Source organism: Tiliqua scincoides, chromosome 7 (genome assembly GCF_035046505.1).
Source record: "Tiliqua scincoides isolate rTilSci1 chromosome 7, rTilSci1.hap2, whole genome shotgun sequence".
NCBI lineage: Eukaryota > Metazoa > Chordata > Lepidosauria > Squamata > Scincidae > Tiliqua > Tiliqua scincoides.
This window is the reverse complement of record NC_089827.1, coordinates 41,531,013-41,558,481: the sequence shown is the minus strand read 5'-3', so window position 1 is coordinate 41,558,481 and position 27,469 is coordinate 41,531,013. Positions and strand designations below refer to the sequence as shown.

At 40.8% G+C, this 27,469-nt stretch overlaps 1 protein-coding gene across 18 annotated transcripts in view; it reads left to right on the top strand.

Annotated features, from left to right (window-relative positions):
• CACNA1C (calcium voltage-gated channel subunit alpha1 C) overlaps window positions 1–27,469 on the top strand; it is a 605,715-nt gene that overhangs the window by 536,602 nt on the left and 41,644 nt on the right. For 9 of the 18 annotated variants that reach the window (XM_066634593.1, XM_066634583.1, XM_066634590.1 and 6 more), the window contains exon 30: window positions 10,312–10,395. The exons of 1 other annotated variant lie outside the window; for it this stretch is intronic. In XM_066634593.1, the coding sequence (XP_066490690.1) occupies window positions 10,312–10,395 (84 nt within the window). Of the gene's footprint in view, window positions 1–9,662; window positions 9,747–10,311; window positions 10,396–27,469 lie in introns of all 18 variants that reach the window. 8 more of the 18 variants (XM_066634587.1, XM_066634594.1, XM_066634584.1 and 5 more) reach the window with 3 other exon arrangements.

Here is a 27,469-nt window from a genome sequence, read left to right as displayed (position 1 = left end):
TGCATAATAGCTTCCGATAATTCTTGTCATTATTTTTCTTTTATTAGGTAGTGGCTATTTCACTAGTGTAAAAGTTTAGAAGTTCATTAGTTTAAAAGAAGAAAGTAATAGTGAAGAAAAAAAAGACCCTTCTCTTGGGGGAACAACAACAGACATTGAGGTAATTTGGGGGTCCTGAGGGGGAGAAAGGTGGGATAGCAATGTGGTAAATAATTAAATAAATTCTGAGAGGCTAGTATGGGGGCAAATCTGAGGCTATTCAGCACTAATCCCTCAGCTGTGCTGAACAGGAAAGCAAATAACATGATCTGAACTTGCAAAATCAATTAGGACTTTGCTTGCAAGGAACTTACTTCTGGGTAAACAGAAGAATTGAAGGGCATTGCTGGATAAGAAAGTTTTATATTAAGTGCTATGCATGTGCTCAGTTTTAAGTCCACTTCCAGCTGAGGAAAAGAAACACTAAAGGAATATAGTGTGGAAGCTCTCCTAGTGAAGGCCTATTCTGACTGTAACATGTCTGTGGCATTGGAGAATATATGTGGATGATGACATGAAAAATAATCACATCAGAGAGCAACATCTTTGTGGGTTTTGTAAGTATCTGTGAACAGGAGAAGAAAGGAAATCTCACTGATCTTTCTTCAAAGTTTCACATAGACTTTGTCTTTCATGGTATGTTTGCCACATGTATTTCTGCATTCTGGACTCTTGCTGAGTGCACAGTTATAGCATTAAACAAAAAGCCAGAAGTTCTATACTTCGTCCTCAACCCACTGAGCTACTCAGTTCCCACAAGATCTCAGATTGTGACTTATTCAACACAGAAAGTTTGGGCAGTTGCATCAACAACTGGGAAAACTATCCTAATGTTTTTAACCATAGTGTTTCTCTGATTTGTGTGTGAAGGAGAAAAAGAGGTTTACCTTCTGCATCTCTATCCACATAAATATGAATGTCACTGTAAAAGACAGAATTGCTTTCTTCTTGGATAAGCAAAGATACGCATAATGTTCCTTGAAGAACACCTGTTTCTTTGGAACTGACATTAGAGTTGGGTGTTTGTCTCCTTTGCCTGCTAAAGATTGAACTGAATACTGTAGAGTGTTTTTCATTTGCATGAAATTTAGCTCATAAACACAAAAGGTAGTAAAACTGCAGTAGCTGTTCTTTTCTCCAAATTAAGCCAACAACAAGGTGGGAGCTGATAAAACTGTGTGCAAATTGGTGCTGCTGTTTCTATAGCCTCCCATGTTCATCGGGCAGCTTCACCCTTCAGGGTCCTTTTTCTCCTTATTTCATCTGTTAGCAATGCTAATTTCCATGATTGCTGTTATGGCTAAATTGTGATGTAACTTGAACAAAGCATGCATTATCTCTGCTTGGTGTCAGCTGTTCTTGCTACCCAGTAGTTCTGTATATATAGATTCATATATTCAATTATCTAAGGTTGATGAATAAAGATAAGCTGAGATTGAAAAGACAGCATATGAGTGATTCAGCAACACTCTTAGCTAGGAGTCAAGGGTTTCTTTCTGTTTACCATTTTCCAGTGATTCTTCTGTAAAAGCTCAGATTTGAACCCCATGCTCTAAATAGCCTGTGGCAGTTCCAGAAGTCATGTGGAGGCTGAGAATGCTATTACTACACTAAATAGCAAGCAGCTTAGCTAGTAGATTATCTGCAAGGTCTGACTGGGCATATATCTGGTGGAACATCTTACTCTTCTAACTGCTCTTTAAAATATTTGATGCAAGCTTCTGAGTTACACAGACCTCTTTTTCACACACAAATTTAAATAAATGTTATACAGATGTGACCCCGCATCTGTGGGTGCAGTTACGTGAAACCGTGGATGGAGGCAACCGCCTCCTCCCCCACCCTCCCCCACCCTCACCTCCGGAGGGTCCTCCGAGCCCTAGAGCAAAAGACACATGACTTCCGGTTTCTCTATGAAACTGGAAGTGACTTTTTAATGCCTTATTGGGAGGCCTGTGGAAGCCCCTGAGGGGACCGGAGCTTCTGGAGGGGGTGTGCACTCCGGGCCCTGCAGACCCGATCCACAGATAAGTGAATCTGCAGATACAGAAACCAAGGATACTGCCTCCGCCCCCATGTCTGCAGTGGTGAGGACTCTGCCGACATACCTTTGCATAAAGAAATTCTGCAAACATGCAGTTTTAATAATTTGCAGGTTACAGGGCTAGATTAATCATGTACGCTACAGTTCCACAACTGAGATAGATTCTTTGCTGTAGTGCTATGATGGGGGAATTCTTGAGTGCAAAAAGTGGGCTGATCCCGCTCCTTTAGCTGGACATTATAATTGCATAAAGCCCCCAAAATGATAGCTGTTCCCATAAGATAAGAGTTTGATTGTTCAATTCATAAATACAGAGATGTGCAAACTGGGTGCCCACATTGTCCAGTGGTTAGAGAACTACAGTTGGGTTAAAAAAAAAAAATCTGGCTCCACACCCCACCTCATATATAAATTCCTAGTGTGACTTTGAACAACTCAGGAAGTTCTGCTTTACTTTTCCACCTGAGTTACGGCACATATTAAAATCTGCAAAGTACTGTATTTTGCTAATTGCAGAACTTTCACATCATAATCATGCGTAATTTCCAATATGCAATCACAATGACCTGATGACATACAGTGATGTAGTGTATGGCCTCCCCTGTCCTTCACTCTGAGACTGCTTTGCCTGGTTAAGGGGAGGAAGAGAATTCTCTGCCCTGCCAGAGCACTATGCAGTCTTACTGTGTGGCAAAGAGACACACTATGCCTTTTCCTCCCCACACCTTCCTAAAGGTAGATGTCAATGTAAGCCCTCCTGCAAAAAGGTTCAGGGCAGCCAGGTAGTAAGGTGGTGGCATTTCCAAGAATGTGTCTAACACAAGGAGCAGTATAACTATGTACAACTGAGCAAAAAGGTTGGTTGAGAGATACTTTCAATTTCTAAATTGAAAGGAATCCGAAATCACTATTTCCTTGACATCATGCTACAGTACTGTATATGTTTGTGGAGGCTGAAACACTGAATTGCTAGGAGAAGTTATTGTTCACATATGCACTCTCTCATAAGTATATGCACTTTCCTTGTTATTTCTTCATATCTTCTAGGTCTCCATTTTGGAGCTGAAAATATTACATGTTCTAGGGCTGAACTTCCTTGAGGTCTTTAGGTGCCTTCGTGTGTGTAGACAGAGTAGGAGAGAAAGTGTATTGTGGGCCTGATAGGTGTGGAGCCTCAAAATATGGTTAGACATTAATGGGCCAATCCTATTCCCCACTTGTGCCAGCAGAGCATGTGCTCCACTGGCACAGGCTGTAGCAAATGTGCCATAAAGCACATTGTGACAGTGCAGAAGTTAGTAGCTCTGGCAGGAAGGCCTGCACCACCCTGCTAGTGCCAGTCCAGGCTGTGATGCAAGTCAGAGCAGGTAAGCTCTGCATGGAGCAGGAGAGGGTGGAGAAGGAGTGGAGTGGTGCCAGGGGAGGGCAACAATGGGGGCAGCGGCAGTGGTTAACGCCATAACGTATCCCTGGGCCAGATTTGCCAACATAAGATAACGCGGACTTGCACCAACAATTTAGCAGGCATAGGTCAACGTTGCCCCATTGCAGCAACTGGGGCTTACTCTAGGACAAGGTGATAAATGTCCCCTGACCTTGAGGAGCCTGTCAGCATTCCAACTACCCCCACAGGATACAGCAGAGCCCACTCTGGCACTGCTGTATTGGCATGGGGAGGTTGGATAGGCTGCCCGTCTCTGTCCTCTTGATCCAGCATTACTTAAATGAGTTCTTGAGGTATTCATATAGCAGTGGTCCTGAAATTCAGGTCATAGCTTATTTTGAAACAATGTTCCTTACCCCTGTACATTCTACTGGCACACTGTAAAATAGAGGCAGGTTAGATGGTGCTTGAACATACTGACTTCTTTCTCCCACACTTTAATACCATTCCCAAGGGGCTCTCTGCTTAGTACTTTCTTCCACTCTTTAATATGAATCTCAAGGGGCCCTCGTCCTTGAAATAGGCTCCAGTGGGTGATTTTCCCTGCTGTTAAGAAGGCTTGCCTGACTCTGAGTTCAGTTTCACAGGATGTAAAAGCAGTGGTCTCCAGAGAACACAGTGGCTCCATTGCTGTTGAAACAAACCCTGAGCTTCTTGCTAGCTGATCTCAGCAGGCAAAGGAAACAAAGAGCGATTGACATGTGCACTCTGAACAGTCAGAGTGGCCTGCTTTCCTTGCACAAATGAGATTCCATGCCAGCCAGCTACTGCATACTAATGATCAACACTTTCATTAACTAATTGATCAAGGGGTGATTTCTCCTTTTACTGTGAAAAAAGGACCATAATGTAACAGTGGGACAAAACTGTACTTCCTAAGAAAACTACTGAACCTCCTGTCCTCCTTCCTTAAAAAATATGCAGGGTATTTTATGCTCTAAAGAAATTCCCACCAGAATATGGTGACTTATTACTTGGGGGCCTTAGCAGAATAATATAACTGTACCTCTAACATGAAAGCAAAGTGACTGCCTTTGGGAGATTATATTTGGTGTTATACTCAAACATTTCAGCTGTAAAAATAAACGTTGCTGTCAATTAGCTCCTAGTTAGACCCTCTTCATTCAGACCCTCTCCAGTCATTCTCCTGGAGAACGTCATTCTCCTTTTCTCTGGGAGAAAAAGAACCCACAAGGAATTTTCTGGTGGGAAAATGCATCCTTCTCCTTAGACTGAAAACTCCTTCTTCAGTCAGCTTTTCCTTGCAACAACAAATGTCTTTTAAAAGACTCTGTGTGAGTCTAGCAAACAACTTAGAGATTGGAGTTTAGTTCCTTTTTATTATATGTGGGCAATTGGTCTTCTGCAAACCAAAACAAAAATATTCTGCAAGAAAGATTGACTTTTTAAAGAAGGATTTTTCATGTGGGGGAGAAAAATCAGGTACAGAGTATTTCTGAAATCACATGACTGCGTTTGGGGGGTGGGTGTCTCAATTGACTACAAATAACAATATAATCTTAATTCAAGTCCAGCTTGATCTTGGGAAATGTTTGAAAAATCATGAATTTATTACCTGAAATGTCATATGAGTAAAAATGCAAATCTGTTTAAGATTCCTATTTAAAATCAAAAGAAGGCAAATAGGAAAAAATGGATTATTTCATGTTGTTCATGGCTCACAGTGTGCCCCAAACATGAAACACTATGCAAGGGTAGCTTGAACCACTGACAGCACCAACAAGTTGAAAGATGGGTAACTCAACAAGCAATAGACCAGGGGTGTCAAACTCGATTCATACCAAGGGCCGAACAGCATTCATGGTGCATGCTGAGGGCCGGAAGTGATGTAATTAGGCAGGAAATGATGTAATTAAACAGGTCAGAACCAAAAATAAGCATTTTTTCTCACTTAGGAACTCATTAACTGCAAATGACAGAAGAGAAACACAAATCTTGATCATATTTCAAGATATGAGAGAGCCCAATTTTCATGTGGGCTGTCCTTATAGCAGTAACACCTCAGCACTGCTCAGCAGCTGAGAGCCTGAGGGCCAGATATAAAGCTTCCGCAGGCCGCATCCAGCCCCTGGGCCTTATGTTTGACACCCCTGCAATAGACGGTTGGGTAACTTCAGTATTAGTACAGAGGTTGTTCCAGGAATGTTCAGAAAGCAACTTGAACTATTTTGGTTAAGAATCATGCCTATGAAATCCTGGTGTGTGGGTAAACGCAACTCCTACTGTGTAACCTGTATGCTGCCCTCAGTTTTAAGCATACCTTGCGTGAGCATCTACATTTCCAATTGAAACAATACAAATCCCATCTCAACTAGAATTGGTTACATTTAACTTCAGTGTGTACCGCAAGTGAAGAAATAGCCTATGAATCGCTAGCTTTGGTTAGACCCAAGGCCTGCTCGGGTGATACATCCAAAGCTGATACAACCTAACTGGAGGTGTGTCATGTGGTGTGTGTTGTTAATGATTTCATCCTGACCACTATCAAGGATAGGCATGGTATTTTGGCAACCAAGTAATCAATGGTTACAGACTCCCCATCTTCAAATACCACACTAGAGCCACCTTTTACAGTTTAACTTCCTGATCTGCCTACATTTCCTTTGGCTGCGTACAGACTCTTATTTCTGTGGAACAACAGAAACAACCTCTTCCTTGCTACCACTGTAATGTAGTTCTTATTCAGCAAGGCTAGATAAATATGGAAATATAATAAAGGAAGGGATGGAGCTCAACCACTCCTTTTTCCTGTAAACAGATGTTTTCTCCCTTACAAATCAATGGACTAATGACATTGATTAGACTGGATAGTTACACAGGTCCTGGTCTAATAAATTTCATTCCTAACAGAAAGTTTGCATGGTTTTTTTTCATTTTGAAATGCTACATGAGAGCACTCGTGATTTTGGACCTATTCTTTCATATAAATTTTAAAATAGCTTAATAACTGTTCTGAGCTTTTGGGAAGTGGTGCAGCAGGTTACTTGTCACAGGCAATATTTAGAAGGTGCCTGTGACATTCACACAAAAATCTACACACTGACTATTGAAACACTATGCTCAGCACCTTCAAGTCTATGACAAGTGATAGTTTGTACACAGCCTTAGGAACTTCGGTATGTGATGTACAGACTGAAAGGCAGACAAGTCCATGAGTTAGCTTCTGGTAATGTGATGGTTCCCATGACTTCATTGAATCAGAATATTTTTATGAATAAATTGTCCAGTTTCTTGTTCACTCGGTTGAACTTCCAAGCTCTCATCTGTGCAGAGGACATGAACATACTCTTGCCAGTCCATATACATTCCATGCATGTACTGTATTCAAGATATCTGTGCCTTTTCATCTTAATCTACCTTTTTTCCTCCTTCCCTGTAGCAAAGATCTCTAATTATAGATTTATTTCAGGTCCATCAGATTCCTAGAGATGCTGGAGATCACCACGGCACCCATTTTAATGTTTTACTGTAAATCTTGTAGGCAGGTGTTAACTGATACCCCAAGTTTTGATTTCCTGCACTCTTTCTTCCTTTCCCAATGCACCAGGCTCTATCAGTGGAATAACAAATGGGAAGTTTGTCCTTCGTATTTTAAGTGTCAAGTTTTTGAACAAGCCTGTGTTCCATGTCATGCATGGAAATTTCCCTTGTGTACTTCAGAAGTGTGTTTTATTTCCTTCTAACTCCACACTCTCTTCCTCCCCCCTCCCCCCCGCAAGGCACTCTAATAGCTCCTTCATATGCTGTGAAGTATAAATCAAACAAAAAGATTTTTAGTTCTCAGAACTCTGGCTGGACTCAGAATGGAACTCTTGGTCAGTGTCTGGTACAATTATGGATTACAACCACCTCCCTCTCAGATTCCTCAACCTGGTCTATCTGCTGCCTGTGATGGAATCTTTTGCTCTTACCCTCCCCTGCTTTTTTTCTCCAAAGTTTCCTGGGAACTCACATTTTGCTCATGACCTGATCTTCCCAGTGTTAAGAATAGCAACCACTGTGCCACTTGGGTTCAGTCTTTTTGAAAACAGGCCACAGCTGGAGAAACAGGAAGGTCAGATTAGTGCAAACCGATGTAAACAACCAGAATTATTATGGAATAGGGATGTGGAAAAATGAATTTTTTCAAGCCATGCAGAAAGGTCTTGAAAATAATTTGTGAGTTTTTTTTTAATTTAAAAAGGGGGCAGATATTCATAAGGCAGATATTCATAAACCAACTTCTTTTTAATTAGTCCCCAAAAGAGGAGAAATCCATTACTATCTAGAAATGGATAGGCTGAAATCTGTATTCAATATATAACATAACAGTTTCTGGTTAAAAGATGGCAACTCTGATTATGTTTAATCAGACTCTGATTAGATGTTTTATGTTTAGACATTAAACTTAGACTGGGCAGAGCTTCTGAAAGTTTATCAACCATTGACAAGAATGGCCCTTTTAACATAATTATCTAGGCTCTTTGTCAAGTCATTCCTGCCTTAACTCCACCAAATTCCGGAGGTAGCAGAACCGGCATACTCTATTTTAATTGAATCTGAACACAGTGGCTATCAGCTGACAAGTGATCCTGACTTTTTCCACCCACACGGGAAATACTATAATCCAGACTCTACATTCTGCCAGGAAACCTTTTGAATTATATACATATAGCTAAGACAGCATGTCTGTTTCCTATGAGTGTTGCCACCTAATTGAGGCTCTCTTGGTTATTCAAAAGTTGGGCTAGAACTCATTCAGGCTGAGAGTGTTCATGATATATCCTCCATGTGTTATGTGTAATTAAATTCCATAGGGAGTTGAAAACCAGATTCCAAGTTAGTTCAATCTGGCTCAGGCAGAATAAGTCCCATATGATGTCAAGGTACTCAAGGTGATTTTGAAACATTATAACATCACATCTCCATTAAAAAAGTTCTCCATCTCCACAGTAAAAGCTGCATAGCTTTAGTTTAGAGAAAAATTTGGTGACGGGAAAGGTTTTTTTTTTGGAATAGAAAATTTTTTGAGAAATGGCAAGAAAAATAAGTGGAGCAATAGAATATGTCAGGAATTAAACAGGATCCATTTTAGAAAGGTTAAATAAAAAGCATTTTAACATGTGAGAGCTGCTTTCCAATGGTGCAATGCTACACTACTTCAAGAATATATATAGAAAAGTATCTCACTCATATGGTTCTTTCCCATGTAAACATCTCCTAGTTGGGATTGTGCCACAAGGGAAGTGGCTCCCACATTGCTGTGGCAAGTAGGATTAAACAAGACATTACTTTAAGCAAATGATTGGGGCTAGCATGTTTGTTTCTTTAACCAGTAAATAACAGCCTGATTAGCCCCCAACTATGGATCAAGTCCATGGTGTGAGTGGGATCTGATCCAGATCTCTTCCCCCCACCCAACCCTGGGAGAAAGCTCCCATTGCACCAACAGGAGTTTTGTTTTTGTTTTTTCCCCAGTGCTAATAGCCACAGGTGCATGAATAATCTGTATTACAACAATGAATGATCAGAAATTTAAACCCCACTTCTCAACGCTATGAGTTTGATTCATGGAAGAAGGTGATCAGCCTGCTATTTACTGTACTAAAAACTTTAGCCCCAATCGCTTACTTAAAGTAACATCTAGCTTGTCCCTAAGTGCAAATGTCATTCTCATCAATGGAATGCATTAATAAAGAACCACGAGTTGACTCCTTTCCAATGTTCTTTAACTATGCCTGATCTTTTTTAGTTCTCCCAATGCACAATCAACTTGAACTATAAATACAGATCTATTTAGTGTGTGTACAAACTAAATTTATAATTCTCCAAGAAAGAAGAAAAACAGCAGAACAGGGAGAGATATAAACAGAAGAGCTTTTATAGCAATCCAAAGACCATTCTGTTCTACGACATACATTTACACAGGAAGTCCTTCCGTTAAACACCTGATCCCTTTGGTTACAAAGGGATCACATGTTTGAGCCAGTTTCTGCGGCAAAGCCTGGTCCTGAGCTGCTGTTCTAAAGCCACGTGAGGGTACCAGGGCAGTAATTCTAATGCCGATTTTGAACTGTTTTTGTCTGTCTAACATTCCTTTTTAATCCCCATCCTGCCTGCCCCTTCCTTATGTAGGGTTACTTTAGTGATCCTTGGAATGTTTTTGACTTCCTCATCGTAATTGGCAGCATTATAGACGTCATTCTCAGTGAAACTAATGTGAGTATTACTCTACCCTCCCTAGGATGCCACCAAATCCTCCTCTTCTTCCTCCTCCTGTTTCCTTCCTTTTTGCTTTCTGGTTTTTGTTTCCTTCCCTCTAGTCATGCTTTTATTGAACTTGCCGTCGTCCTTCTCCCACGGGAAAAAAAGAAGGGTAGTGGAATGCCTCCTCCTTTTTCACTCGTCACAGCTGTGACTGGTGAAAGTGCACAGAGCTTGGGGAAAGCGTGCTTTTTTCCCTCCAAAAAGAGTAGACATGTGTGAGTGTAACAGTCGAACTAACCAGGCTTTTGTTGATACCCTCCATCACATTACAGAGGTTTGAGCAGCCAATACTGTAGAGTGGTAAGAGACTCTTTAATATGCCCACATAACCTCTTTCTTTTCTTATTTTTTTCTCTTCTCTCCCTCTTTCATGCTTTTTAATTTTTTGTTTTCCTTGGTTTATTTTTATATATATCTTTTTTTCTCTCTTTCTCTCCTCCTCTTTGTTTCTTTCTTTCTTTCTTTCTTTCTTTCTTTCTTTCTTTCTCTTTTTCCTCGGCTTCTTTGCCACATGCAGCACTATTTCTGTGATGCATGGAATACATTTGACGCCTTGATTGTTGTGGGTAGCATTGTTGATATAGCAATCACCGAGGTGAACGTAAGTAGCTGGCGTCTGTCCATGAATGTGCCTGCTCTTAACATCCATTTGTCTCTTACGGTTTTTTTAATCTCTTCTTTTTTATTCTCTTCCCTTCTTTCCTCCCTCCCTTTTTATTTAAAGTTTGTTTTTTAAGGATTGCTTTCTGTTTTTCTGAGTGTTTTGTTTTTGCTTGTTTCTTTAACTTTTGGAACAACTTTAAGGACTTTCTGACTGTTGCATCATTTTCTTTCCCTCATAACCAGCCTGGCATGAGTAAAACTGTATAGTATGAAAAGCAGTGAGAACTCTGTGGAGTGAATGCACAAAGAGCAGGTTCGTGTCCTAGGAAGTTGCAGAAGTAGTCCGAGATTAGGACTCTGACTTGCCAAAGTTGTGTTGAACTTCCCATGGCATTGAGAAACTTGCCGCTTCACAGAGATCTGTAGGGCAACTCTTTCGAGGTGGAATAACTGGAACCAAGTATGCTGTGTCAGGCGTTTACATGCCCAACCTTTTGTCTATGTGCAAGCCACAAAGCCTCACAATTCTGCCCACATTACCTATAATATGAAGTAATGTAATGTATATCCCCATTTTCCTTTGAACTGCATGTGAAAAGGCTATAGTAAAAAAAAAAAAAAAAGAATTCTCCTTTCAAAATGCACATGGTCCATGATATTCAGTCCATTTCCTGATCAGGGAACATTTTGGAGCTGCAAAACCTGCCAGCATAACTTGCTGATCATTTAACATGTAAGGCTTTGGTTTCAGCAATATATGCCAAAGATAAAATGGAGAGTGAAGAAAGAGTGTGGGTTAGAAAGGAAAAATCTTATTCTAGAAACTAGACTGATTCATGGCAGAAATAAAGTAAAGCACATTGGAAATAAAGAATAGGTACTATATAGAAGATCCAGTCACCTACATTTATATCCGCAGTAAATAGCCTGAGCCAGGTGCAAAAGAATGATTCAAGGGGACGCACATACACATAGAATTAAAGAACACTGAGAACATACACAGCCAGGAATTTTTCCCCTCCCAATACTAGAACTGAGCTCAGGGTCTCTTTGCACAAAAAAGCTACTCCTGATCAGTAACAGATCTGTCCCTTGATGCACTCAGGGCAAAGGTCTGCGATGCTGCCCCCCCTCCCCACAACATGTTGCTCCCCCATACTTACCTAGCACAACGGACCCTCGCATGGCATTCCAGATGACTGGGAAAGCATTTTGAGGCTTACCCATGGTCTTAAACAGTACTTCCGGGAAACCAGAAACCGGGAAACCGGAAGTACTGCTTAAGATCGCATTGGAAGCCTCGGAAGGCTTCCTGCGTGGTATGGGCACAGCTGTATGGACACAGCACTCAGGGCATTTGCCCCCCTGCCCTCCTTCCATGCCTGCCACTGCTCCTGGTTCCTCCTCTCTTCTTCATTTAAAGAAGTCAGATTTCAGGGGCAAAGCATGTTAAAGAATTGGGTGTCAGTGAGCCTTGCTCGCTGTTATTACGGCTTGGAAATCTCAAGGATGCTAAAAGATTTTATTTAGTGCCATGCTATTTAAACAGGTGTGTTTCAATTAATTAAGCTGAGGAAGCTGTGTTTAAAGGAGTCAGGCCTTTTTATGGCATGCCTCACAATTCTGCTGCTTTCTCAGCCAATTGTGGAGCTGATGTACAGATAGCGGAAGCTGTGTTGGTAAATTTCATTGAGCTTATCTTGTTCCACCTCATATTCTAATCAGGAACTGTGATCAGATGCATTATGACAGCATCTTTGATTTCCCACAGGTTGACACCAGTGCACTGGATCGGCAGATACGTTTTAGCCCATGTTCACAAAATTAATGACTCTGACACATTTTAATTATTCTTTCTCATGTGCAAGATGGTTGGTATGATTAAAAATGAGCCTTCCTCCATTTTTGCTAGTCTGTGCTCATATAAGAAAGGCACATTAAGTGAGTTTGTTTGTCCTAATTGAACTGATGCTGAAAATCAAGTGAACACTTAAATAAGTAGTTTCTACTGTTCAGTAGTTTCCTCAACACCTTTTTGAACATTGAATAGCTTGATGCAAGTTCAGCAATTGCTAGTAGTAGCTGAAAAGCTGGTCAGGGCTGCTATTCCCTGCCCAGGGAGCTTCCCAAATCTTACAGGTAGAATTAATTATGGTTCCCTAAATCCCCTCTAAAGATTACCCTCCTACTATACAGTCCTTACAGAATTCTGCACATGTCTTTTTTATTATCTAGCATGTTTAAATTATCTCTTTTTAACTTTGCTATTAATTCCTAACATTTGTTATTAAGAAATTAATTGGTTTTGATTTTCTTTTCTTTTTTAATTTTTTTTTTTTTTTGCACAATATCTGATGCACTGATAATTGAAAATCAGTTAAGGATGGAGTTTGTTCAGAATTGTTTGGAATCCTTTTGCACTTATAATCCTGTTGACTAAGCAAATGAATGGTACTGTATGCCAGTTTGTCCCATCGATACCCTTGCTGCTTGCGGCATTTGGTATGTACCCCATCCTCAGCAGAAAGGCATTCGTAGCTGCAGCACAAATTGAAAAGTTTTCCTCTTCCCAGGAAATGCAAAACAGTTTACTGATCAGATGCACCTCCCCTTTGCTTTTCTCACCATGGGAGCTTTATTGCTTTGCTCACTGTTTGTGAGTCTGATTAAAACTGCCTTGTATGCCTGTATGCTGGCTTGTTTTGCACCAACTGACCTGGAGGGGATGAGGGGAGGACAGGAGGAGGAAAACTCCCCACAAGCTCTATATAATAAGCTTTTAGCTTATAGCTTTTAGCTCTCTCTATATAAGCTTTTAGCTTGATAGCAACAGCAAACACAATATGCTAGCTAGCTCACTAGCAAGTGGGTCAGTTTAGGTTGTTGGAGAAACCCAGAAGTTCCTACACCAGGAAGCTAGCTCACTAGCAATATGCTAGCTAGCTCACTAGCAAGTGGGTCAGTTTAGGTTGTTGGAGAAACCCAGAAGTTCCTACACCAGGAGCAAATGTCAGATTTGTTTTGTAATTAACCTTTCTTGGCCTGAGTTACTCATGTTGCTCTTTGAAGTCTACCTGGGACTTCTGCATACAGATTTAATATTTCTGGGAAGCACTTAGTTGCCAGAGCAGTAGCAGAGAAGTGTAGAAAATATACCGTTATCTTGGCAGTTTGTGTGTGTGTGTGTGTGTTTTTGTCTGCCTGTGCAATATTGGCTGGATTTCTTTCCTCAATTAAAAAAATTAGAGATCAAAAACTTCACTTTAGCATTGGACACTAAGGGTGCAATCCTAACCAACTTTCCAGCACTGACATAGCTGGCCAGTGTAGCGTGCACCGCATCCTGCAATGGGGAGGCAGTCAAGGGGGCTCTCTCAAGGTAAGGACATATTTGTTACCTTAACTTGGGGCTGCATTGTGGCTAGGCCAGTGATAAAAAGTTGGTTAGGATTGCGCCCTAAATGATATAGTAACTTGGACATCAATACTTGTAAGAGAGTCAGGGGGACTTGCTAAGGCCAAGGGAATTAAAAGCAATGCTGATTTATAAAAGGAGCGTCTAGGAATAACTAGTTATGTTAGTCTTAACATAACTGAAGGAACATCCAAATTGTTTTGTGAACAGGAATAAGCCCAAAGGTCTTCTTCAGGTCCTCATGAAGTTTGGATTGTTCTACCTTAAGTTCAATAATATTCTCCATGACATGGATAACTGGCAGCAATTATCTTTACCCAGTCACCTCTGTAGGGTGATAAGAGTATAGTCATTTATATTTAGAAAATTACATGGAATTACATGGAATGTGTTCAGTGGAATATATTTTTATATTCTATGAATCGCATGGAATTCATTGACCATAAAGTTATATCTGAGGGCAAAACAAGATAAGGAATGCAGCTTCCCATCTGCCTCATGGTTCTGACCTATGTTCAGTTCCCTCTCCTGGTTTCCAGTCAACTTCCCATGCGGATTGGAAGCTGTGTGTTTACTTAATATTTTGATTCATCAGTAAAAGAACATCAGCCAAAAGAACTGTAAAAGAACTGCTTTCAGCTACCTCAAACACTGAGTATGGATTTGGAAAAACATTATGATAGCTGCAGTCCTCTGAGACACAGCAGGTCACAAAACACAATCAGAACATCGTAAGAGGTGGCAGTGAGGAGCATCCTCTGTTAGAGGTAGTTTGTTGTGCAATGAATAGAGAGAAGGTCATTCAAGCCTATGTACCACAAATAACTAGCTGTAAACTGCAGCAGGGGTCCCAAAAAATAGTCTGAAGATGACGGGTCCAGTTCCATCTGTGCCCAGTCCTAACCAACTTTCCAGCACCGTTACAGCTGCAATGCAGCCCCAAGGTAAGGAAACAAATATTGAGGAGGCCACTATGATTGCTCCCCTACCACAGGATGCAGCACACACCCCACTGGCATGGCTGCATCAGTGCTGGAAAGTTGGATAGGATTTGACCCTAACCAGGTTTGGCTGATAACTAAGATTGCCTAGGAACCTCAAGTGATCTTCAGAGGAAGGGTAGGAAGCAATTGCAAGAACTATAGTCTCCCATCATTTTTAATACTGACACACAAAGGGAAATAAAATATAATCTATATAAATAAGAGTTCTGTTCCTGAGACAAATCAGTCAGCTTTTAAGGCTTCTTGACAGCTGATTTGCAGAGGTGATGTGGTAGGCAGAGATACCTTGTTATATATGCTTGTTACATATAGTCCAGATAACATTGATCTTGCTTAGCACATCCATTGTGGAAAAATAAGCATTGTCCCAGAACTCTAGTTCTATGAGAATACTGTTTTCCCCCTTGGAAGTGCAATAGTTCTGTTGCTGGGGGGGTGGGGAGCTTTTCAGTATGATTTTCAGACATGCTTTTGGAACAGTGCTACTTGTAGCCTTTTTAAAAAACATTTTGGGAGACTGTCTACTTCCCCTTTTAAGAAAGCATGTCCCTTGCCCCTTAAAACCTAGGGAACAGACTATCTTCAGCAGCAAGACTTCCCTGTCATCCATTACATGAGAATGGCATGTAACACTGCTGCTGCTGGGTTAAGCAGAAATGAAATGTGAAAAAGACATTAACATGTTAAAAAATTGTCTGGAAAGTTCAAATCAATCCTACACAAGAGTTTTCCTTACTAAAAGAGAAAGTAGCTAGTTACACGAACTTTACAATCTGTGTTTCTTTTTAAGCACACAAGGCAGCAGTAGAAAAACTATACTAGAGAATACCTTCTAATTCTGTATGCGAGTGCTTCTGCAAATTATATTTATCACCTGTGTATGTTTAGGTCTGAATTTAGGGTGTTTGTGTTCATAATAAATTAATTTGTGTGTCATTAGTTGATGCTGGATGTTTGTTTGACTTCAGTACATTTTTATTACTTGTGCTTCCCAGGATGTTTCAGAGACTGTGAACCTATGTCCCCTGTCACATATGTATCTATATGTCTGAGTGCAGGTGTATCTCTTAGGGCTTGTGCACACATTAACTTTACCCCTTGGTTGCTGTACCAAGAGGGTAACTATTTTGTTTACCCCTAGGTAGCAGCAGGCTAGCTCTAAGCAGTGCCTAGAGCCAATTCACTAGAGGTAAGTGAGAATCCACTGGGGTAACTCCAGCTGACATGGGACATCCACCCCAGGGTAGATAATGTGTGCACAAGCCTTAAAAGTATCATTGAGCTTGTGTGTGGATGCATATACCCAAGTGCCAAAGTAGTCTGGCATTTATTCTCTGCTTGCCTTAAAGTTGGGAGTACATGTGGGTGCTTGCTTCATGCATGTGCATGTCTTTTGGCATGACTGTGATTCTGTGCATGGCAATATCAAAGTGTGAACACATGGGACCACTTCTAAAGCTACTGTCAGATCATACTGACCCATACTCACACAGATTTCTACTAAAGTCATCACAGTGTCACGAGAACAAACTCAGAACTAGTTTATACTGTGCATCTTTTAGGGTGTAGATATGGGTCAAGCATAGAAATTATTGCCAGGTGTGTCACTGCAACTGCACCTCTCAGCTCTCAGGATCACTATGACACTTTTTTTTGTTTTCCTTCAGTGACTCTGCACATCAGAAATTATCTCTGTTTAAAATTCCGACTTTGAATTTTGCATGAGAAGCCATGGTATAGTTTCTGCCAAATCAATTTTTAAGCTGGCTTGTTTTCAAACCTCCCCTATATTTTTTCCAGACGCTTACATACAAGATTTACAGCCTAATCTTATGTATGTTGACTGAGAAGTCAATCCCATTGAATTCAGTGGGACTTACCTCAAAATAAGAATGCACAAGATCACCCTGTTTAACTATTGCTATTAGCAAGAATTGTATACTGGCTTCACTTTACTTTCCTACATCTGATGACATCCTGTCACTTTTTCAAGTTTAAAATCAAGATGATCTGTTTTTCCATCTATGGCCTTTGAATTCTAAGAGTGTTGATTAGTTTGACAGGCAGATCGGTGGCAAGCATAAAAGCAGCTTGTAAGCAAAAGCTGGCCACAAATTCAAGCCTTGATTAACCCATTTCTGCCCAGCCGTCAGGTGTACACATTTGATCCCTGTTGCACATATGCAACGTTGGGCAGAAATGGCTTAAAACATATGCCTTTGCTGCCCTGTCTCAAATCTTCTGATTTTGTTGAAATATGGAAGGCACTCTAGGCTGCAATCCTATACATTCTTTCTTGGAAGTAAGCCCCATTGAATACCCTCTTCAACTGTACTGCTAAGCTGGATATAGGCTTTTGGGAATATTAACAACCAGCTCCCCACTTGGAGAGTGAAACCCTCTCCCTATACAACTGATAGTTCCTTAGTTTTATAAATGTATATAGTAAATCTGCGTATCCTTAGGAGAAACACTTCCTATAACAAATAAAACTAGCCTATGCATAATATGAGGAACGGCTTTATAGACTGAAAAACTTTATTTCACTTCAGTCTTCCATTTCTATGAGATGAGGCAATAAAACAACAAACAGTAGTTTCTACTGTTCAGTAGTTTCCTCAACACCTTTTTGAACATTGATGAACAGCTGTGCTCAGGTGCATGAATGGTACAGGGATGAGGCCTGGTACAATTCCAGTTGAGGGACGTAACAACTTGCACCTTTGTTCTTTTGAATGCAGCTGCTGAAAAACAGTGTTACAAATGTGAAAAGTGAGACTTCTAAAAATGTTCTTCAGGAAAGGACTTGGTCATGAGCTGAGAACATCTTACTTTCTCTATTTATGGATACTTGATATGTTTGTTACTTTAAACCCATAACGTAATTTGCCAAGTCACTCCTCTTCCCCTGGATGACAGAAGGCTTTCGTTGCTCTTTATTTGTGGAGAGAAAAGAGATTCAGGTTTGATGTGTGATCTGTACCTTGATGCCCAGCCCTCACCAGAATAACAAATGGATTTAATACAGCATGGGAGTCAAATATACATCAAAGAAAGCAATGCAGATAACAGATCTGGGGGAGGAGGAATTGCTTTGAGCATGGCACCAGCTGGAAAGAAAAAAAATTAAGCTGGCATTAAGTGTTTTCCTTTGGCATTACAGGAATAGAACAGCAGCAAAAATAATGGGGTACATTATTTTTTAATAAATACTATATATTCAGAATTAAGTCAAAGGAACCAGCCAATATACATGGCATGTCTTTAGGAGGCCACCTCCTGTTATCCTTTCCTGTAATATCTGGAGGCTGTCTATTGTCCCTGAGTCCTCATTGGCTGCAGATGCTAGCATTAGAGCAGGGGCCTCCCAAACTACAGCCTGTGGCGCACCAAGAAAAGCCTCTTGGGCACAGTGTGGCAGTGGCAAAAACGTACCATTCTGCCTTGCCATCTCCTGTCTTTGTGCCTGATCTTCATAGAAACCCATGCCAAGCAGCTGCTTCCACTGCTGATCACGCCAGAAGTCTCTGTACCCCAATTTCCTGGGGGAAGTGGCTGCCTGGCATGTGCTTCTACGAAGATCAGGCACGAGGATGAGAGGTGGCAGGAAAGAACTTTGCCACCACCACACCCAAGAGGACTTTCTTGGTGCTCCAGATCCGGCCCACAGACCGTTGTTTGGAGTTCCCTGCCTTAGAGCATTACTCATTTGCTTGCTGGGATGTCTGTGGCAAAGGAGAAGCTCTTCTTGTTTGAACTGGACATACACTCTGCACATATATAAAAGTTACACAGACATGCAGAGGATTGTGCGTCCCTAAACTCACATAGATATGGGTACAGTTATGAAAGGCAAGTGGGGTTTCTTTTATCTACCATGCATGGCTCACGGTGTTTGTCTATATGTCTGCTTCTCTATTGAGCTGGAAAGTGATATTTCACAAGTATGAATGCTTCCAAGCATATAAGGAGGATGAAAAGAGTTTGAGCATCAGAGTTCAATCCTAGGAAGAAATGTCTCTGTTGAAATCTCAAAGCTTTGTCCTTGTTTTACTGTGGAAGTGTTTGCATGTATGAGTGTGCTTGTGTGTGCTGAAAGGAATTCACTAGAGTACCCTCTGTCCTAAAGTTTCAGTGAAGTATTTGGAAGATTATATTAGAGCACAGCCACTTGTGCTCTAGAAAGAGCCATAGCCTGATTGATGGAAGATTGAGATTATCATCTGCATGAGTATGGCACTGGGGTGATTATAGAAGAATGATAGAGGAGAGGGAAATTTGGGAACCCAACAGTCATTTCTCACAGAAAAGCCAGCTCAAAATCTTCCTCGAGCAAAGTTCAACAATATTCATTTGCTCACCCTCTGATAGCAGGGAAATAAAGTTTCCTGATTGATGAGTTCTCAGAGTTAGGTTTGAGTTTCAAATGCTGGAAGTTTTTAGAAAAAATCAGCACAGTGATTCAGTGCTTGTGACTCAGGTCTACCTCTGATTCAGAAATGTCTTTGATGAATGTGCCCTGGCTGTTGCTGTCCCTGGAAACACATTCATGTGGAGAAGGTTAACATGTTACTTGCCCGCTCACAAGCATAGTTGCTGCTTTCCATCAGTGATTTCTGTGATGGCAGCAAGTGATAAAACCCAAGAAGCTGTGCGTATATGTGGAGGTCATATTCTCCAGCTAAATGTGTCCCAGTTACAACTGGGATGCTTTCCATAAAGAACTGCTTGTATTTTTAAATTGAATCTCAGAAGACTCTGAGGTCATCAGCACTAAGAACTGAAAGACAAGTATACCATTAGAGCCTTATGGCTAAAAGCTGCTCTATATCAGGCAAGGCAAATAGGAGTCATCTCTCTTTTTTAGAATAATCTGCATTTTAGCTTCAGTAGGTTCTGTGTAAATGGCAATGCCTCCTGTGTATAGTTTCTGGAATACTTCAAACTTCCTTTTGTTCCCAGTGGTGAACTTCCCTTATGGCTCTGTTCCTCCCTTTTCTGTTCCTAACTTTTATGACCTCTTCATCTTTGTCCTCCTAGCCAGGCCAAACCTCTACAAGCCAGTTTTCAACAGCAACTAAAAGTGTTTGAGTGCAGAGAGCTATGGTTCCCATCCTTATAGTCTTTCCTCAGGCAAAGGCAAAAAGGCAGCTGAGGACTGCAAAATGCCCTGTGTGTAGAAAGTCAAATCTCCTCCTGACTACAGATCCTCTGTTTGGTAGGATTCAAGTCACAATTCAAATAACACTTACTTGGAAGTTCTATTGAAATCAGTGGAACCTGTCTGCATAAAAATGGGTTTTGGATTGAGGTGCCAGCTTCCTATAAAAATATACGCTGATCTGAAACTATTCTGTTTCTGTGGGTGCAATCTTTGACCCATTTAAGAGTATTGCAGGAGTAAATCCATTTACTGAATTGGAGCTTCCAGTGTCAATTGTTTGAGGATTGTGACCTAAAATAAACCTTGCCCTTGCAATGAAAAAATGATTGGTGGAAGGACGGCACGCACATATAGCCTTGGCCTTTGTTTCAGACTTTCATCCATTTATGTTGCTGTATCAGCCTGTTCACCTCTCTGTCACTTTCTGTCTGATCCTCTGAACCGTCTAGCCCTTTGCTATTCTGCTGATATTGGAAACAAATCTTTGTTTTCCACAGAAATGCGATCACTTAGGACTGCAGTGTTCCACAAGCAAAAAATTTGGAATGAGGAAATAAATCAAATATTTTCCCAGTCTTGCAAGGCATGTGGATAGCAAAGTCCTCCAATGTACAGCTTGCAAAGGGCAGGAGAAGCACAGCAGCTTCTTTTGACATCCTGTGTAATCCCACCCTCAGTGTTGCCATCTTAATAGTTGTGTGTATTTCTGATATTTACCTATATTTGTCATTGTGTTGCATGCTCAGTTTGCTATTATTTGCAGGGACTATTGAGAAAGTTGTTTACTGAATAAGTTATTCAGAGCTTTAAAAAAATAAGTGGGGCTTTTATATTTCACAAAAGTACTGTATAAGCAAAGAGATTGGTATTGCATAGGATTAAGGATCTGAATATTGTCTTTCCATTTTAAACAGCAAGTTCTTGATCCTCAGGATTTGCAAATGTCTGGGCAATGCCTGGTGAAATAGCAAGGGGAGCACAGGGGAGCACAGGGGAGCACAGGGATTTCCTGTGGTCAGGGGAGTGTGACATGAGTGCCTTGTTCCACTCCATGACTATCAGAAGCAGATTCAGCAATGGCAAATAAGTATTCATGCTTGTTTCTTGGATAATTTATACAGATCGCTGAATTCAGTTTTTCTTTGGACAGACATTGATTTGCTTTTTAGGAAAGGACATACCCTATCCTGACAATAGTATTTCTAAAAAGATAAGAAATAACTGGATCTCATCTTTGTTTAAAAAATAAAACCATGTCTAAGAATTCTTAACAAAGCATATAGTCTTCTTTGTCATCATTGCATGGCGAACCTGAACAAGATTATAAGATCTGATATTTATTATTACTATATTTTCATTCCATCTGTCCTCCAAGCTAAAGGCAGTGAACATGGAGTTTATCCTTACAACAGCTCTGTGAGGTAACTTAGGCTGAGAGATAGTGACTAGCCCAAAATTACCCAATGAACTTCATGGCCTATGTAGGAATTTTAATCCAGGTCTCTCCAAGTTCAACATTCTTATCTACTATAAAACACTAACACAATATCCTGAGGGCTCAGAATTGTAGATCTTACTGTGGGAGAGCCCTTTACAAAGAAACCTTTTCCACATTAAATGAAAGGGAAATAAGTTGAGATGGCTTTATAGGATCAAGCATCAACACTGCATGTGAGGATTAGTCCTTAGTCTTGCCACCTGCTTCATAAAACAGCCCATGCATTTTATTTAAATCTCTGTTAGTTCTAGTCAATAGGCAGTTTTAAATATGAATACAGTGGGCCCTCCTTATACATGAATTCAGCATCCACTGATATGAACACTCACAGATGTCAAGCCTGTGCCTCAGAGGACTTATAGGCCCCACTGGAAGCCACTGGAGGTTCATGTTGGCAACTTCTGGTCATGTCCAGGAGGTGTTCTGAGGGGGCTGCAATTCTGGCACAACCTCCCCATACCTCCCTGATGTGATCCACAGTCGCTGACGCAAACCAGAAGTGGCTTCAGGTTGCATCTGGAAGGCCTTCTGAGGAGGCTGGATGCTGGTGGGACCTCTTGGAGGGCTGGGAATAGCTCCAGGTAAGTTATTACAGCAAAGTAACCCTGGTCTTTTGCAGATTTTAACATCTGTGGATTTCAGTATCTGTGGGGGGGGGGTGGAACTGATCCCTTGTGGGTACTGAGGGACCAATGTACATTTAAATAAAATGTACAAATACTGTCAGCCCACATCTTATGCTAAATTGACTTTCACAAATTCAAGAATACGTGCTTGGCCCTCCCAAAGAAAGACAGAGAAAAACACTTTAAATCATGAACACAAATTCTGCCCACCCCTTGACTTGCTCTTTTATGTTTCAGAGTGGGCCTGAAATAAGACAATGAAGCTGCTGTTCCCTCAGTTCTTTCCATTCCGTTGTGTCTCTTGTACTGTGAATTTAGAGACAGTACATATTTGTTGGATTTAAGATAATTTCAGCTATACAGGATTTTGACTTTGCACACTAACCTTGAAATGTAACCTTCATGTAAGATGTGGGCTACTGTAGTAATAACATGCAATTTGGAAATTAATGTTTGCCTAAGCAACCCTAATTATTCTGCACCTCCTGGTGTTGATCATACTAGGCATCCTCAGAAATGAGAAGGATATATCTGAAGATGCATGGAAATGGAATGTCAGAAATGAAATTTCTTCATTTATAATTTAGAGTTGATCCTAAAGTTTACCCTTAAATGCATTGGTTGTTGGTCATTGGAATGCATAGTGTTCTCTGTATCTAACATTTCATGAATTCTTAGAAGAAATTTACCTCTTTAGGAGTACATTGATATCTTATGAAAGTATTATGAAATGCAGCCTTAAAGGATTGTACTGTTTGCAACCATGTTAATAAGATGATTCAAGAACCTAAGTATGTGCTTTTCTTTTTTTGCTTTACATAGAAGTAAGAAGGGAACTTGATGAGGAGAGGGAAAGGAAGATTTTTTATTTCATTTTTTAAAGTTCAGAGTTCATCTTTTCCATTCCAGGAAAGTAGTCTTCGCCCAAGTCTATCCCTTGTTAGCCCAATCTATGCAGCGCTACCAATTGAGTGTGCACTCCATACAGTGGGTGGGGGGGGGGAACCAAATGGCCCAGGAGAGGTAAGTAAAAAGCTTTTTTACTTACCATTCCATAAACCTCCTGGTCTCCAATGGGTCTTCTCGAACCTATGCCAGCCCTAATGTGGCCATAGTCCTCCCTCCCGAGCACCCCTGCTGCCAACTTACCAGCAACAATGGGGGGTGGAAGAGGTTCAGTGGGCCACTTTGGCATACATGTTGCTTCCAGCTGTTCGCCCTGGCGACCACGGTCAGCTGAGTGGCTTTCCAGCTGAGTGGTGGTGTCAGTCCAGGGACCTACACTGACAAATGCAAGATTCATCAGCATAAAACTTAGATAGGTTTGGGCTATTTGAGGATTGCAATAGGATTGGGCTGTTTGAAACATAGTTATGTGAAAGGAATTGAAACATTTTAGTCACAGTGACAGCAGACAGAGAAGCACTGTTCTAGAGCACCTTCAGGACCTATCCTATTCAAATTTCCAGCATTGATGCAACTGCAGCGCATCCCAAGAGAAGGGAACAAACATTCCCTTACCTTGAACAGGCCTTTGTGACTGCCCCCCACTGCAGGGTGTAGAACATGCCCTGTTGGCATGACTGCATCATTGCTGGGAAGTTGGATAGGATTGGGCCACCATTGTAATAAGACTGCTCTAGAGTTAAAGGGCTTGTGAATTGCACTATGAGAAGTGATGTTCTTTTCATTAAAGATAATGAGAGTTTCTACAGTGGAACTTTGGCATTTCTGCATTAATATTACTTAGATCCAAAGAAGCAGTTGCAATCACGTCACCTTCCTGAGGCTGCAATCCTAGGTATGTTTACTTGAGACTAAATCCAACTGAATTCAGTAGGATTTACTTCTGAGTAGACATGTCTAGATTGTGCTGCAGGAGAGTTATATATCTACATTAGTTATATATCTAATATTTTGTCATGCTTCACATGTTTAGGACCAAAGCACATGGTACATTTAATGCTTGTGCTGACAGGGTTTTTATTTGTTCGGTTTTTTACAAATAGTGCTGAGAGGCATTTGAAATGGGGGGGAGGCGCTTTACCACTTTGTCCTACCCAAGTTTGGATCCCAATCACATGCTTCCACATGTAATTTAATTATAAAACATGCTTCTGTTGAAAACCAAATGTAAGCTTTTTTCCTAATTAAAATAGTACGTGGGGGGACACATCTGGGATCAGATGCTCAGTGAAAGCAAAGCCTCCCTAAATTCTGCCACAGTTTCACCTAATTTCAGGTGCCTCCCCAGCACTATTTGAAATACTAATTATTATAATAAAGAAGGAAACAAGCTGACCAACACCTGCATTTTAATTAACAAGTGCTTTGACCCTTACAGACTTCAGATGTAAAAGCAATTTTATGCCTGCCAATCTAAGCTTATATATGTATCTATGTCTGAGAAAATCATGAATTTGCTGAGACATTGCTAGTTGATGTATAGGGGCTTTTCTCTGAGTATGTGCAGGTGGTGTGTGTACATTCCCAATTTGTGCATGAACCAAGAAGTGACATATTGGAGAGAGATGTACTCTTGGTTGTGTTTGCCTGCTGGATGACCTTCAGTGGATCACCCTGTGCATATTCTAGACAAGTTCCCAAACTGATGAGGTGGCTGGAATACAACTTCCACTCATATCAATGGGCATTGCAGAGACAGTGTTCCTACCAGCCTGAGACCAGTTTTTATTTTAATGGATTTTTCATAGATTTGAGCAATGTGTCCTTTTCATTTCATTTGAAAATTATTTCTATACAATTTTGATGCAGGACTTTGCTTTGTTTTTTGAAGATTAAATTTTCCCCATTCGGTCATACCAAAGCCAGTGTGCGTTAAAAAAAAATGGATTGTGGAATTGACAAAAACTGAGAAAAACAAAGAAAATTCTATTGTAAACTTGTGTATTTTGCTTCAAAATATTTTGCAGTCCTGATTCATGACCATCTTTCTGAAATAATTTATGACACTCTAAATTAGAATTAAAACAAGAAAGTAACATATTACTTATTATTCTTAACTGTAAGTTGAAAGTTTTGTTGTTATTATTTCTTTATGTAACCCAATCAACGTACATGGCACTTTGCACATAGGGTAAAAAAAAGTCTAGTCCCTGCTTAAAAAGGGGCTTACAAACTAGAAAGTAGCTAGTGCTGTCATTAAAAAATGCAGAAATGAAAGATCAGAATTGGAAACTCTTCTGAGACGTAATAGGGATGTATTGAACTGTTGTCTTCCATTACAATATCGCAATTTCTGACTGGTAAGCGAGTGTACTTTAATTTTAGCTGAATTACAGCCCAATCCTAAACTGGCTACCGTCAGTGGGACGGGTGTGTGCACTGTCGCAAACATGACGTAAAGTACATTGCAGCAGTGCAGAGGATCCTGAAACTGGTGGAAAGGCCATTCGGAGTCAAGAGCCAACCGGAGCAAGTAGGCATTCCCCAGGTTGACAGAGGCAGGGGGGAAGGTGGAGAGAAGGTGTAACAGGGTAGGGGGGAGGGAGGGAGATGGGCTGATCAAATCCTGGAACAGGGCAGGAATTGCGGTAGCTGTAGCCTATCTCTGTATCGCCTCCGTGGCCTGAGTCCCCAACATGAGGCTGCTCCACTTGCATCAGCTATTGGTGCAAGCCTTTGTAGCTTCATAGAGGCTGCTGGGACTTACCCCAGGGAAAAGGACAAATGTCCTCTTCCCTTGAAGAGACCTCCAGCAGCCTCTCTTCCCATGCTGGATGCAGCAGAGGCTGCACCGGCGCGTCTACCTCACAGCACAGGACTTCTGTTAGGGTTGTTATATCAAATGGATAGTATAATTAATGGGTTTGCAGGTCAGTCTCTGCTAAACAGATAGAAAATAGAATGAAAAAAATTATTAGCTCTAGTACCAAGATCATGATAACTGAAAAGAAGATAAAGGATAAATATTGGTACTGAACAAGTATGTGGCACATTTTCCAAACTGTTACACTCTTAGGGCCAAATTTTATCCCACTTTCCAATGCATCCTGCAGTGGGGGGGAGGGGACACAGTCACAGAGTCCTCCTCAAAGTAAGGGAAACTTGGGCTGCATTGCAGCTGCATTGGCACTGAAAATTTTGGTAGGATTGGGCCCTTAGTTGCATCCTACCAGTTATGAGGGAAGAGAGGAACAAGACTGTAATAGAGGGATAGGGATGCAATGTATCTGATATGTAGCCGGCAGCGTGTGTTAGCGCTGGTGCGGGCTGTGCTGCATATTGTGGGTTGACTGGTGCACATCTTTGGATTTCATGAGAAAACTATAGAGTGAGAAATTCTGTACAAGTACGTATCTTATGCATTAGATCCCAAAATCCCATTTTAGTCATATTTATTTAAACTGCTTCTCAAACAATACAAAAGTGCTAATATGTAACTAATTTGCTGCACACCCATGAATTGTTTCTCTCTTTATGGAAATAAGGATTACATAAATTTATGGAGTATATCTAATAATGGCTATTATTCAAGGTAACTTTGGAAGCAATAGATCTCTGAGTGCCAGGTGCTGAGGGTAAATAGCAGGTGGCCACCAACATCATATTCTGCTTGAATACTTCTCAGAGATTTCTGACTGGTCACTGCTGGAGCCACTATTCTATTGGAATAGACTATTCTAGCACTGCTGGAGTGCTAGAATAGTCTGATCTAGGAAAACAGTTTTTAGGGCCTTATAAGGAAGTGATATCTGAAGGAGCTCTTCATGTGTGGACAGATTGTTACCAATTTATGAGTGGACTGACAACTGTCCATAGGAGATATGTATGGTATACCTAGAGTATTTTATATCACTATCTGAACCATCATAATCCTTTGCTTAAAATCACTACAAGCTGCTTATATCTGTTGAGACCAAAGAGATACAGGCACATGTTACTAGTTGAGACCAATTACTCAGTACTGAACCTGAACATGTAAATACAGACACACCTTTCCTAAAGAAAGAAAAAAACACTTGTGTGTTTGTTTTTAGTTTTGCATATCATCAGATCAGTGGCGTAGCTAATGAACATGTAGCCCAGTGCAGAGCTCAAAATGATGCCCCAGAAGTGATGTCACAACTGGAAGTGACATCATACTCGGGCTTTTTAAAAAATGCAAATTGTGGGGAAACCTGCCTCCTCCCCCCAGCAGTTCACCACACACTTGATCTGCCACCTCTCCCCAGCCAGTGGCATAGCTAAAACATCTATATGCTGCTTGGGATCAAAGAAGATTTTGTAGCCCCCCTCCATGACAAAATCAAATTTAATTAAGTAAATAAATAAAAAGTGTGTCCCTTATTGGTTAGAGACACTGTGTTGGGGTGAAGAGGGATGGTTATTCTCCCCCTGCTAA